Source organism: Pollachius pollachius (assembly GCF_949987615.1).
Source record: "Pollachius pollachius genome assembly, chromosome: 2".
In the NCBI taxonomy this organism is placed as follows: domain Eukaryota; kingdom Metazoa; phylum Chordata; class Actinopteri; order Gadiformes; family Gadidae; genus Pollachius; species Pollachius pollachius.
Window position 1 is genome coordinate 21,395,552 of NC_136935.1, and position 13,482 is coordinate 21,409,033.

General features: G+C 43.0%; 1 protein-coding gene across 1 annotated transcript; it reads right to left on the minus strand.

Annotated features, from left to right (window-relative positions):
- Nucleotides 1-389: 389 nt before the first annotated feature.
- bean1 (brain expressed, associated with NEDD4, 1) lies at nucleotides 390-8,204 on the minus strand. Its single transcript, XM_079759058.1, has 4 exons — nucleotides 8,099-8,204; nucleotides 7,501-7,695; nucleotides 5,471-5,612; nucleotides 390-1,249 (listed from the first exon to the last, which is right to left on the minus strand). Coding segments are annotated over exons 1-4 (702 nt in total). The 5' UTR covers nucleotides 8,100-8,204; the 3' UTR covers nucleotides 390-885.
- Nucleotides 8,205-13,482: the final 5,278 nt, after the last annotated feature.

Here is a 13,482-nt window from a genome sequence, read left to right on the forward strand (position 1 = left end):
TAAGAAAACTCCACAAGGTTCATGGGTGTTAAAAAAAAAAGCCCCCTCCCGAGGTACAGGTTACTACAATTAAAAAATTTATATTTATTGATATATATTTATTTATATATATATATATATATATATATATATATATATATATATATATATATATATATATATATATATATATATATATATATATATATTCTTTCAGCTACCATAACACCATGTGTATATTGTAGTGAGAGGCCTGTTTGTACATTTATAGTTCTTTATAGTTCAATTAACACTGGCTTCAACTAGTTAACATCTCCAGCTGTCACTTACTAGGTTTATATTGTTCATTATTCCTCCACCAGAGGATGCTGAGAGCGCTCTTTAGAGCAGCATGACTCCTGTGAGCAGGTCACAACATCTGCTGCTGCTGTCGGCAATGAGCTCATGCTCGCATTAAGCAGATGGAGGGCTTGTTTGAGCAGTCGAAGCCTTCATTAGACTAGAGCCCAGCATATCCTTTTACTGCCCAGAAAGACCAACTTTCGAAATCCGTCCCTAGATGGCACTACTCATTATTGGTTAATGTGTTGACCCACAGTTTTTAAGTTTATTTGCAATCAGCAACAAATAAAGCATGATAGCAAATTCATGGTCAAATAAAGAGAGCTGTTTGAATACATAAATACATACATAAAGAATACAAAGTTCTTGCTACAGTAAGTATTTCTAGGTATCTAAAGAGGGTCCCATCTGGCCAGACCCCCTCGTCTCCACAGCGGACATTATCATACTGAGCCTCACTCCTAATGAGTGTCTCCAGAGTCCTACTCTGCTATTCATTCCCCTGGATTCAGACAACAAACCACCCAGTGGCCGCCCAACGGTGGAGGAACCACAGCCAGAGTCCTACACAACGTGGTCTGCCTCAGTATGGTGGGGCTGAGCTCCGGCCCCCTGGGATTGGTGCTTGTAGAGGTCACATGGCATGAGGGGCAGCTCAGTCACTACCGAGTCATAGGCCGGCGCTGCCTCCAGGGGGAGGGAGATGGAAGAGATAGGCTGCTGCTCTGGATCTTGCAGTCCTATTGGGTACTGGCCAGGAGAGAGCCAGCTGGCTGAAGACTCTCTGCTGTAGGGGTATGGACTGATGTAGGCAGGCTCCTCCTCCTGCCCTGCCCCTCTGATAAAGGGGTCCAATAGGGAGTAAGGGGGCGGATCCTCGATGGGAATGAAGAGCTGCGTGGCCCCGGGGCTGATACACTCATCATATCTACGGAAACAGACAGAAGAACAAGAAGTTATTGTGAAGGTTAATGAATGATGGGAATGAATGCTGAAGCTATATCTAGCCCTTAAACAATCCCACAACCCAAGAGGTGTTTCTGTCTCACTCACGCTCACGCACATGCACACACACACACACACAGTGCACACATTACATTTTATAAAATAAGATGAATTATAAAAATTGATATAAAGAAAATAATTGGCTGTAGGTAAGATTGAATAACTATTATTTGAGTGTCATGAAAAAAAATAAGCCATTCGTGAAGGAAACTTGAATCTTACCAACATCAACATTAAGACAAAACCAAATCAAAGGACAATTACCAAGGGGGTGTTTGTCTGAGTGTGCGTGTGTGTGTATGTGTGCGTGTGTGTATGTGTGTGTGTGCGTGTGTGTGTGTTCCACATTCATAGGTGTGGTAAGAGGAAGCAGTGCCTCAGAGTAACTCCATTAAAGGACGGTAACTGTATAAGACCGGAGGCACTGGTCCAGCGGTGACACACATGTGTCTCCTTCCCCCTGACCCGAAATCAGATCACGCTTTTTTAATCCTCAGGGGGCCGGCCTTACAAAGATACTGTTCAGAGAATCTGACGTGGCCCCACATCCTATGAGAAATACTTACAGAATGAATGAATTAATTCTATAAATCTTTATTTAAACCTTGAAGATCATTCAGGTTTCCCTGTTTGCGTTAATGCTGAGATCCAGAGAAACACAGAAGAGTCAAACAAACAAAGAGGAGAATAACGACCGGAAACGATGCTACACTGAGGTGGAGGGGGTTGACATGCTGGTCTTGAAATATGAGGGTGTCAATCTGAAAGAATAATGAAAACCTTTGTAGGTAAGTGGTTGGGTGGGTCACTAAGGTCACAATTAATGTTTGAGTGAGTGTTCATGTCTTCATGGTATGCACCTGTATGTGCAAATGGGATTACTTTGCATCTCTGCATTACTTTGGGGGTATGTGATGAAATGTTTTTACACTGCCAAATATCTTATGTCTTATGTCTGGCTTTTTTCCCGACATGGTCCACGTGTTTACACTGACCGAGGTCATATACCGGCCTGATTTCGCACCCCAATTGATCCTCCCAGACCCTACAGATATTGGCAGTTTCATTAAGATGTTAATGCGATTAGACGGCTTTGCGGTTCCAGGGGCGGGACTTGGTTAGAGGTGTTACTGCGTTGCCTAAACAGAGACAACGCAGCGTTATCAACATGAGTAGTTCTAACTGGAGAGACGGGAAATTCGCGAGAAGCTGACCATCATGGGAGAGGGGCAATCGTATTCGCATTTAACGCAGGGGGGGAAAGATGGTGCGATCTACGAGAAAGTACCAAAGGAACTTTCCTTAGGAGTTTTGCACTTGTAAATAGTAAATCGCGTTTGTAGCCTATTTAGATGTATACTCATACATGCATGCGAGTGTCTTGAATCATGAAAAAGGAAAAACATTCAGAGCATGCAAAGTATTCTAAAGAGGTCTACTCTCCGCGTGCGTAGCCCTGCCTTCTCCATTGAACCAAGAAAACCGTCTCCTTGACGAAGGGGGATTTTACGTCCTTGGTTAGGCAAGTCAGTGAAATTGCAGGGTGTGCCAAGCCGCGCCCGAACCGGCTTGGCAGTGTAAATATGCCTTGTGTTTATGAGATGAGAAGGTGTTGAAACCAGCTATCTCTGTCTCTCTCTCTCTCTCTCTCTCTCTCTCTCTCTCTCTCTCTCTATATATATATATATATATATAGAGAGAGAGATATATAGAGATATATATATATATAGAGAGATATATATTATAGTAACGTCTACCTCGGGAGGGGGCTTATTTGGCATTCGATTCTCAGGGTTCAACCAATGTAACTAGACAGATTAAGCCATGATGAATGTTGCGGTTGACTAAACAAACGCTGATGTAAACCTGCACATCATTGATCAGGGTTGAACTGAATTTAAGGGGTCTATAACATAAAGCCTATGGCGGAACAGAGGCACTTGTTAGAGACAGCTTCTGTTACGTCGGCTTCCCGCACCAGAACCATGTGCTGCTTCTTCTCCTGTAACTTCGGACCCCAGCTTGGATTTACAGTTTCAGAGCCACTGCCAGTTCCCCTGTAACATCTGACCCTGGCATGTCCCTACTGTTTGAGAGGCATAGCAGGGCCACTGCTTGTTCTACTGCAACAGTCAACCCCTGCTTGGCCCTACTGTTTGAGAGGACCGGGCACCGGGCCCCAAGCAAGGCTGTGGTGGAGGTAATGGAGAACCAAGAGGAGGGCTGACGGCACGTGGCTCAGTGACGTGCTGCTGCACGTGCCATATGGTTGTGTGTGTGTGTGTGTGTTTGCGTGTGTGTGAGTGAGTATGTCATGCTGAGAGTGTAGGTATGAACTCACATACATTTACTTTTGCATGCAGTCACATGGGCTCACTCACGCACTCATGCATACACACACACACATACACACACACATGCACACACACACACACACACACACACACTGTACAACGACGAACAGGAGGCAGGGATGGTCATTGTACGAGGGACAAGTAGTCACAGTATACCACAGCAGAAGAGTAGTTTCCTCGTTATTATGCAATGCAAACCCATCGCTGACACAACCTGCTGTATGTGCATGTTTACAAGGGTGTGTGTGTGCGTGAGTGTGTGTGTATGTCTCAACACAGATTTCAAGCTAAACTGTAGCGTGAACCTTTACCATCACCACAGGTGAGCTCTTGCGTGTGTGTGTGTATGAAGAAATCGGAAGTGCAGTGTTCACAGTCCCAGTAGGTGATCTGTTGATTTGAGTCCTCTGAGTTTCTCGCAACCATCTGTGGCCCACACACACACAGACACATACATGCACACTACACACTCTCACACACAAACACACACACACATACACACACACACACACACACACACACACACACAAAGATGCATCACTGTATGTATCTGCTTGCTGACAATGTGCAAACATGAATTTGACTATTTATTGTACACAATGTGTGTGTGTGCGTTGTATGTGTGTTGTTTGTGTATTTATTGTACACCATGTGTGTGTGCGTTGTATGTGTGTGTGTGTTGTATGTGTGTGTGTATATATTCTGACACCAGACTATGATACTGAGGTAGAAGACAAGCTTCCTTTCTTCCATGGTCTCTAATCCATCAGTTGTTTCTGTCATCCCTTCTGTAAAATTTAACTTCACTAAAATATGATTAAAGGATCACACACACTCACACACAGACACACACACACAAACACACAGACACACACACATATGCAAGGTCATACTCATAAAAACACACAACACAGTGCAGGGGGTAGACGTGTGTGAATTATTAAAGTGTCCTATTAGAGGAGCTGACATTTAGATCAAAGACACTGCTCTTTGCACACTCCCTTCTATCTCACCCCCTAGGTCTCTCCTACTTTTTTCACTCAGCTACACACACAATACTACACACTGTGTTTCTGTGTGTGAGTATTTGTGTGGTTGTTTGTGTGTGGTTGTGTTTCTGTGTGTGTGTGTGTGTGCGTGTGCATGCATGTGGGTTAGTGTGTTTGTGTATTTGTGTGTGTGCATGCATGTGAGTTTGTGTGTCTGTGTATTTGTGTCTGGGTTGGTGTGTGTGTGTTTGTGTGTGCATGCATGTGGGTTGGTGTGTGTGTGTGCATGTATGCGGGTTGGTGAATTGTGTGCGTGTGTGCATGCATGTGGGTTGTTGTGTGCGTGTGTGCATGCATGTGGGTTGGTGTGTGTGTGCATGCGTGTGTGTGTGTGTGTGTGTGTGTGTGTGTGTGCATGTGTGTGCGTGCGTGCATGCGTGCGTGTGTACGTGCGTGCGTGCACGTGTGTGTGTGTATGTTTTGGGGGGGACAGTAAGGGGGTACACTGCTGTGGACAGAGAGCCGCTTCATAACGTGCGTTGGACTAGAGTGATACTCAGATGAACTGTTGAGAGACCTTTTGAAGAACGGCCTGGGGCTGTGTGTGTAAAAAGACATTACTCACACACATTCATGTTCTTAGAAAGAAACCCTATTTATTCCAATCCTGTATGAATGCTAGGTGTTTACTTCTTCATCTTAAATAGGCCACAGCTGCGTAGCTATGGAAATGATGTATCTTACGATAGGATCATCAGACCCTCAAACCATAGTAATTAGTGGCCCTCCCACACTACGAACCCCGGTGGTGAGTCCTGGAACACGCCGTGAGCATCGGACAGGGTCTCTGTGTACGAGTTGAAGTCCAGGCCTGGAGGGAAGTCTTCCATACACGCCGACCGCAGCTCCCCCAGTGACCCCCCGTAGGAGAAACCATCTGGACCTGGACAGAACACACCACCTGCATTCATTACCCCTGAACGTCACAGTTGCATCCATCCCTAGGATAATTAAAGGTGCTGCAGTGAAGAGGTAAGAGATATCACTGGAGAGCTTTTGGTTTGAATCAGGGAATCCCTTCCCTTATTGGTTGCGGAATCCATCTTGCCTGTAAATCACAGGTGTGTAAAAAGGAACTCCTCTCAATGACGGAGAATAGCAAAGACAGAGAGGGGAAATGTTTGGATTTTTAGGTTTAAATCTAGCTCTCTATTGTCCTTTTTTGCTCTCTCTTTCCAACCCTTGAATCTTAGTAGCACCTGTGAGTCAGTCCCTAATGCGAAGCTTGAGAGAGGGATACTTGGGCTGTAATGCTCAATCTGAGGCCTGATCCTTGGAGTATGGAGCATCAGCAGTATCACGATAAAGGAGAAATGAGGAATTGGGAATGATTGGAAGGTCTGAGCTGCCTTGCTGCAAAAGCCAATGTTGACTGTTGACTGATCTGACCTTTCACAACCTTCCGATGTGGTAGAAAATCCTGTCCTATTATACGCAGTCTTATAGTGCCGTGATGCGTCAATGTTGGATGACGTAGCCGAAGAATCACTCAAAGGCTTGCTATGAGGATACACTGATATCTATCAACACCATTCTGCAATGTATCATAATAATAATAATAAAATAAATACAATTACTTGAAGGTCGCATGGCATGCTACTTTATGGATGTTTTTATATAGGTGTTAGTGGGCCACTAATACAGTACTTGAAGTCGTTCAGGAAATTCAGCCTTGGTGCAGAATTACAGCCACTACTTGCCAGTCCCACAATGAGCTTTCCACAAACATGCCGTTTTTTAGAGGCAGGTCAAGGTGGAGGGTGGGGGTGTGGCCCTGAGAAGCTTGCGGCCACGGTACCATGCGCTAGTGTTTACAGTGGATGTATCTCTATGGCTCGGATTCATAATATCATCCGGAGGCGCACACAGCTTTTAGCCGTGTTCTGTAAATATTCTAGAACATTCCGGGTGCTCCAGCGGGAGTCCTGGAGCTCTATATCTAAATAATATAATATAATATATAGATATCTATATAATATAATATATACTATCACTGCCAAAAGCTGTGTGTGCCACCGGATGATATTATGAATCTCAAACGACTGCGTCGGGTTCTCCGACGTCTCTGGTTCTACCACTTCCATCAATTTGAAGTACAGACAGAGCGGCGACATGAGAAAGGGATTGTTGCCGTTTGCGGACTCCCGGTACTTCCACGAGACTCGTAGTGGGAGTTATCTCGATGGCAGTTATGAAGGAGAAAGGGATTGTTGCCCGCGATTGTCTCCCGCCTGAGCCCCGCCGCCGCGACATTCGCGACTACGAATGTCGTTGTGGAAGTACCAGAGAACCCGACGCAGTCTAGTCTTTTCACCAAATGGGAGCTTTACCTTATGCGCCATACCTTATGCGCCATAACACCAACAGCCAAACGGTTATCAAAAGAAGTGTACAACACACACACACACATGTGGTGGTCACAGGGTCGTAGCTCATTGTCTCATTGGCGGGCGAAATTCTCTGGGCGGGCAAGGCAGGGGAAGTAACCTGGCCCCTTATGACAACATATGGGGCCAAATTCGAAATCGGAGCATCTGAGCTTTCATTTTTCAAAGGCAGAGCAGGATACCTAGTGCTCGTTTTACACCTTACGTAATTTCTAGCCACTGGGGGACCATAGGCAGGCTAGGGGAACTCATATTAATGTTAGAAAACCTCATAAAGTGAAATCTTCATGCCATGGGACCTTTAAAAGGACCTGCAAAGGTTCTTATGGTGGATTACGTCTGCTGTCAATACATTGGAACCCAAACCCAGAGGTCTGCGCTCACCGTAGCTGGCCCGGAGGTGCGGGGTACGCAGCCGGCTGTCCTTGCGAAGGCTGCCGATGATGATGGTGACACAGGAGAGGAAGAGGACCAGCCCGATGACGATGCCTGCCACCACCAGGGGGGACACCAGGAAGGAGGCGTCCTCCGGCTCGAACCAGCAATTTTCAAGCTCCCCATTGCTGTGGTTGAGGCTCACTGCAGGGAGGGATGCGGGTGGCGAGAGAGCAAGAAAGAGAGAAGGAATGTGGGACGGTCAAAATGTACACTGTAGTTTAGTGAATGGGGTGTCATTATGATGTCTGTGAAAACATTTTTACACTGCCAAATATGCCCGTCCTATGCACGCCTTTTACCCAGCATGGTCAGCGCGTTTACACTGACCGAGGTAAATTACCGGCTGGAGCTAGCACCCCAATTTACCCTCCCGGAACCTACATACATTGGTGGTTTCATTTTGATGTAAATGCGATTATACGGCTCCGCGGTTCCAGGGGCGGGACTTGGGTAGAGGTGTTGCTGCGTTGTTTCTACAACAGAGACAAAAAAAAAACAACATCTTGCCTAACCAAAATAAAAACATTTGTAGTATGCAGATTACTCTGAAGAGGTCTGCTCTCCGTGCGTAGCTCCGCCTTCTCCAGTGAACCAAGAAAGCCGAGTAGCTTACAGCTGCAGCCCCAGAGCCGCACACTTTGGTGTGGCAGGTTGGCTTTTTCCGGCTTTTTAAAACGTTTTGCATCACAGTTGCGTCACAGTTGACGTTGTTCGACTTAATTTGACCTAAGTCAGAAGAAGAAAGCGAAGACATGCACCTGTAAGTATTTAGCAGATTTGTATTTTTCATGTTAATATCCATCGTCTAGCTAATTAGCATATGTTTTGGGTAAGGGTAACCCTAACCCCTAACCTCTAACCCTATATATCTATTTTTTTTATTAGATTAATTATTATCAATTATTTTATTGAATTTTAACAAGAACAATTTAGGTTGAAAAACATATATTTTTTTAGATTTGATTATTTATTATTCATTATTAATTTATTTAAATTGAACGAGAACATTTTTGTTAAACCCGACTGGGGCAAAACGTCGAAAAAAGCCGGAAAAAACCGACCTGCCACACCACAGTGTGCTGCCACACTGCAGTGCTGCTGCCACACCAAATTGTGCGGCTCTGGGGCTGCAGCTGGATGCTATTGGGAAAGCCAGCTCTGTGCCGAGGGGGGATTTTGCCCCCTCGGTTTAACACAGGCAAGACAGTGAAATTGCCGGGCGTGCCAAGCCGCGACCGAACTGGCTTGGCAGTGTAAAAATGCCTTATGATGATTATGAGTCTGTAAAGATTAACATTCCATATTTTTGGGACATTGTGTAGAAAGTACGACCACAAGGTTGTTATAAGGCAACATCCAATTCTCACAAGATATGATCAATGAGTTGATAGGACAAGGTGAAAGCTTTACAAAAGCTACACCACTCTGCAGGCAGCTGCTCTGAGGGACAGCATGTAAAGAGAGACTCTGCTGGCAGAAATAGGAGGCCAACTGTGTCCCACCCTGACCACATGTGCCCCTCTCCCCCAGAGGGGAGGACAGTGGTGCCCAGGAGACACCCATCTGGAGAGAGCTATGATTGTTTTAAAAAAAAGTGTGAATCAGTCAGGAACCAGAAAACTGGGAACTGTAAACATCGCTCTGAAAATGCTTGGACGCTTGATACAGAGAACAAAGACAAACTAGCACAGAGGAAGGGAAACACACTGACTAAATACACTAGGAGGGGAATGTTGACGAGGGACAGGTTAAAACACTTAAGGTTAGTGAGGACAATCAGAGAAACATAAGAACAGGGAGTGAAATAATTAACGAAGGGGGCGGGATGCGACGAGGGTAAGGGCTTGTCCTGTGTTGCTCAATTGGTTCACCCTGACCTCAATCTGTTCACACACACATATGGAACCACATTTGTTCAATGAATAAAGGATTGTGTGAAATAAAGTAAGTAAATTTGTGTTGTATACTCTCAGCTCATCACCTTTAATGCACTCATTTTAGTGTGAGAAAGAGGAATATATAGATGCAAGGGGGGGGAAGCCATCTAATCTGAAGAGAATCTGGAGGGCATTGTGAATCTCAACCATTATGCGGCTGATGACCTTCTATCTTCCTCTATCCCCCCATCTCTGCTTATAGGAGGGATGGGCGTGTTTTATTTTGATCTTTCTTGGTAACATGCTTTTTCAGCTAAAAGATTATATAGGTGAGAAAATTAATCTCAGCCTGTCATTCCCAAGAGGAATTTGTGCTCTCTCTCTCTCTCTCTCTGTCTTGCTCTCTCTCTCTTTTGCAATGTCAGGATATTTGTGTTCTCCTTGGTCACACAGTCACTCTTTCTTTCTCTATTCCTTTGCATAACTTCCTCTCTTCATCCAGGACTCCGCTCACATTTTTTGAAAACAATTTTAATAAAGTTTCATTAAACTTAAAGCATGGGAAATGGACTGCATTTAAATTGTGTCTTTTAAGACTGCGGCCACTTAAAGTGCTTTACAATTAGTGACCCACATAATTCACCCCTGCATACACGCATGCATATACACATCCATACACACATTCATTCACCCATTAATACACATGTTAATTCACCCATGCATACACACATCCATACACACATTCACACATCCAAACACACATCCATACACACATTCATATATAATATGTTCATATACAAATTTATGCACAAATTCAATCACAGATTCAAACACACATTCATACACATATTCATGCACACATTCATACACAAATGTATGCACACATTCATTCACCCATTCATACATACAGTCCCCTCCAAAAGTATTGGAACGGCAAGGCCAATTTCTTTTTTTTTGTTGACATTTGGGTTTAAGATCGAAAGATGAGTTTGAGACAAGAGTTCAGAATTTCAGCTTTTATTTGATGGTATTTACATTTAGATGCATTAAATAACTTAGGATATATCACTGTTTGTATTAGACCACAGCATTTTTAGGTGAGCAGAAGTAAAGGAACATGTGACTGCTTCTTGTTGCCCAGATGTTGCCTTTTAGGTTGATTGAAGACCAGAGAGCTGTCTATGGGAGAAAAGAAGGCCATTTTGAAGCTAAGAAAATAAGGAAAATCAATCAGAGCCATTGGACAAGCATTAGGCATTGCAACCACAACAATTTGGAATGTCCTGAAAAATAAACAAAATACTGGTGTACTGAGCAACAGACATTGAACAGGTCGGCCAAGGAAAACAAAAGTAGTTGAAGACAGAAAAATTGCGATCCACTGTTAGAAAAAGACTCAGAGAGATTAAATATAGAGGATATACCACAAGATGCACACTACTCATCAGCATTAAGAATCGGTAGGTCGCCAAATTCGAATGTATAAAAAAGTACAGAGATGAGCCAAAAAACTTCTGGAACACAATCTTATGGACTGATGAGACCAAGGTTAATCTCTACCAAAATTGTGGAGGAAGAAAAGAATTGCGCTTCAGCCAAAGCATACAAGCTCATCTGTGAAGCAGAGAGGAGGTAATGTCATGGCTTGGGTGTGCATGGCTGCTTCTGGAACAGGCTCACTAATATTTATTGACATTGTAACTGATGATGGTAGCATCAGAATGAATTCCGAAGTATACAGAAACATTTTGTCCGCCAATTTGCGTAGAAATGCATCCAACCTAATTGGTAAGGTTTATCACGCAACAGGACAATGAGCCAAAGCACACGGCAAACAAGAATAATGCAACCGTTTGGTGATGTCCATGGGTCGCAGGCTTGAGGCAGTTTGCAAGCAAGGGTTATGCCACCAAATATTAATGTTATTTACTTTAAGATTTTTTGTTCCTTCACTTTTGCTCACCTAAAAAGGCTGTGGTCAAATACAAACAGTGATATATCCTAAGTTGTTTAATACACCTAAATGTTAATACCAGCAAATAAAAGCTGAAATTCTGAACTCTTGCCTCATACTCATCTTTTGATCTTAAACCCAAAAGTCTTTAGTGAACAACAAAAACAAAGAAATTGGCCTTGCCGTTCCAATACTTTTGGAGGGGACTCAAATACACATCCATGCACACATTCATACACTGACTGCTGTCAGCCATGGAAGACAGCCAGCAACATCTTCCTAAATTGGCCTTCCTTCATGGAGGATGACTCGGGACTATGCCATACCCCGCCCACTTCTTTAGTGAGACAGCCAAATCCTTCATGTATACATGAGCAGAGGTGTTCTGTTTACAGGGGTATAGCCAATGTCATTTCCTACATTAAGAGTTAGATAAGATCAGGAATAAGAGCAGTTACAGCCCACAGCAAGAGCAAGATGCAAAAGAGTATCGCTTCGGACACACATTTCAATATTCAATGCCAGGGGAAATTAATAATAATGGAAAATGCATACTGTTAAGCTTTGGTGCACTTCAAGCTATGCGGGTGGACGTAAGTGTGTGCATCCCTGTTGTATGCGTGCATGACTGTGTGTGTGTTTGTGTGCGTTCATGCATGTGTGTGCATGCGTGTGTGTGTGTGTACTCCAAGCTATTTGGAGGATGCATGTGCCTAACTTTATTCAGCCTGTCACAAGCTATACGCCCTGAGAACTTGTGATATTGACAGTGACAGTATAAGGCCCATCCATTTGTACATTAAATCCATATATTATACAACAGCCTCAGCAGCACTCACAGTTCCAATCTGACAGCTGTCATTGTAGCTTACAACTAGCCTCAACGTAAACCCTCACTGCCTGAGAGCTTTGTCTCTGCAAGTATTCACCTCCCATCCAAAGAGATCCTGCCTGCTTCCCCAGATACAACACTTAGACACAGGATACATTGGAGAGGCATTGCAAGGCAAGATAAACTAGAGCTTTATCTAACTTAAGCTGACATTGTGGCCAGTGCACCTGAATAAAGTCACTTAAAATGTATTTTGTTCCAATGTTGAAATGACGTCAATCTCTTATCACAATCATCTGTCATCATCATAATTTATTATATTTATATATAATTTATTATATAATTTTATTCTAATTATTTCATGTCCAGTTTGTTTTTTTTACACTTTTTCTTTTTATATTGCATTGTTGAAGAAGCCTGAGAATTGAATTGCCAGTGAATTGTCAGCATATGACAATATACCATGTTTAATGTTGAATCTGTCAGAACCAAGCGACCATGTCTGCTTCAAGGATTGTCCAACACTAAGGCGATCTATGCAAACTAACTTTAATAATCATGCAACAAAATAACAATATATTCAAAAACATAACTATATATGTGCATTGATGATTTATTGACCCTTACATTTACAGCAAATCCCAACAGCAGGTGGCGTGCATGGCGATATGAGGACAGCTGACACGAGAGCCAACAAACCAGAGATGACCTTGATTAGCTAATGGCAATCTGATCATATTTGTCAAAGAAAGCTAATTAGGTTTGTTAGAGATGAGATCAATACCAATTCAGTTTGACTCACATACTTATTAGGATTCATTAACATTGTCAAAGAAGCACCAGCAGACACACTCACTAACTATAACGGGTATTTGAGTCAATCAGCCTTAGTGAATATTATTTTCCTCGAAAATAATATTAGTAGAAAAAAGGCATTCATGAAACTACATTCTCCATTCTTATAGAAAGTAGCATTTGAATAACTTACTCTTTACCCTGAATAGCTTACACACTCATTTGAGTTTGGCCATGTTCAATTGTTATTTTGTAAAGATATTTCAGCTTTAACGCTAGCCTTAAACTGGAGTTAAGATGGCTAATAATCGGTCAGGATGTTAAAAAAAAAAGGTCAATATCATATGACAGAATTGAAAATATAATTGTAATACATCAATAATTTATGCAGACCAATCATAGCAATAACCTGATCAGAGCATTCATAACAATCTCCTTACTTGTTAAATAATGTATTAAGCAAATTTCAC

What these genes read in the sequence shown, in the direction of transcription:
- bean1 (XM_079759058.1), bottom strand. An exon ending in GCACCTCCGGGCCAGCTACG is followed by an intron (nt 5,613 to 7,500) that starts GTGAGCGCAGAC and finishes TGTTCTGTCCAG; the next exon opens with GTCCAGATGGTTTCTCCTAC. An exon ending in TTCCAGGACTCACCACCGGG is followed by an intron (nt 1,250 to 5,470) that starts GTTCGTAGTGTG and finishes CTGTTTCCGTAG; the next exon opens with ATATGATGAGTGTATCAGCC.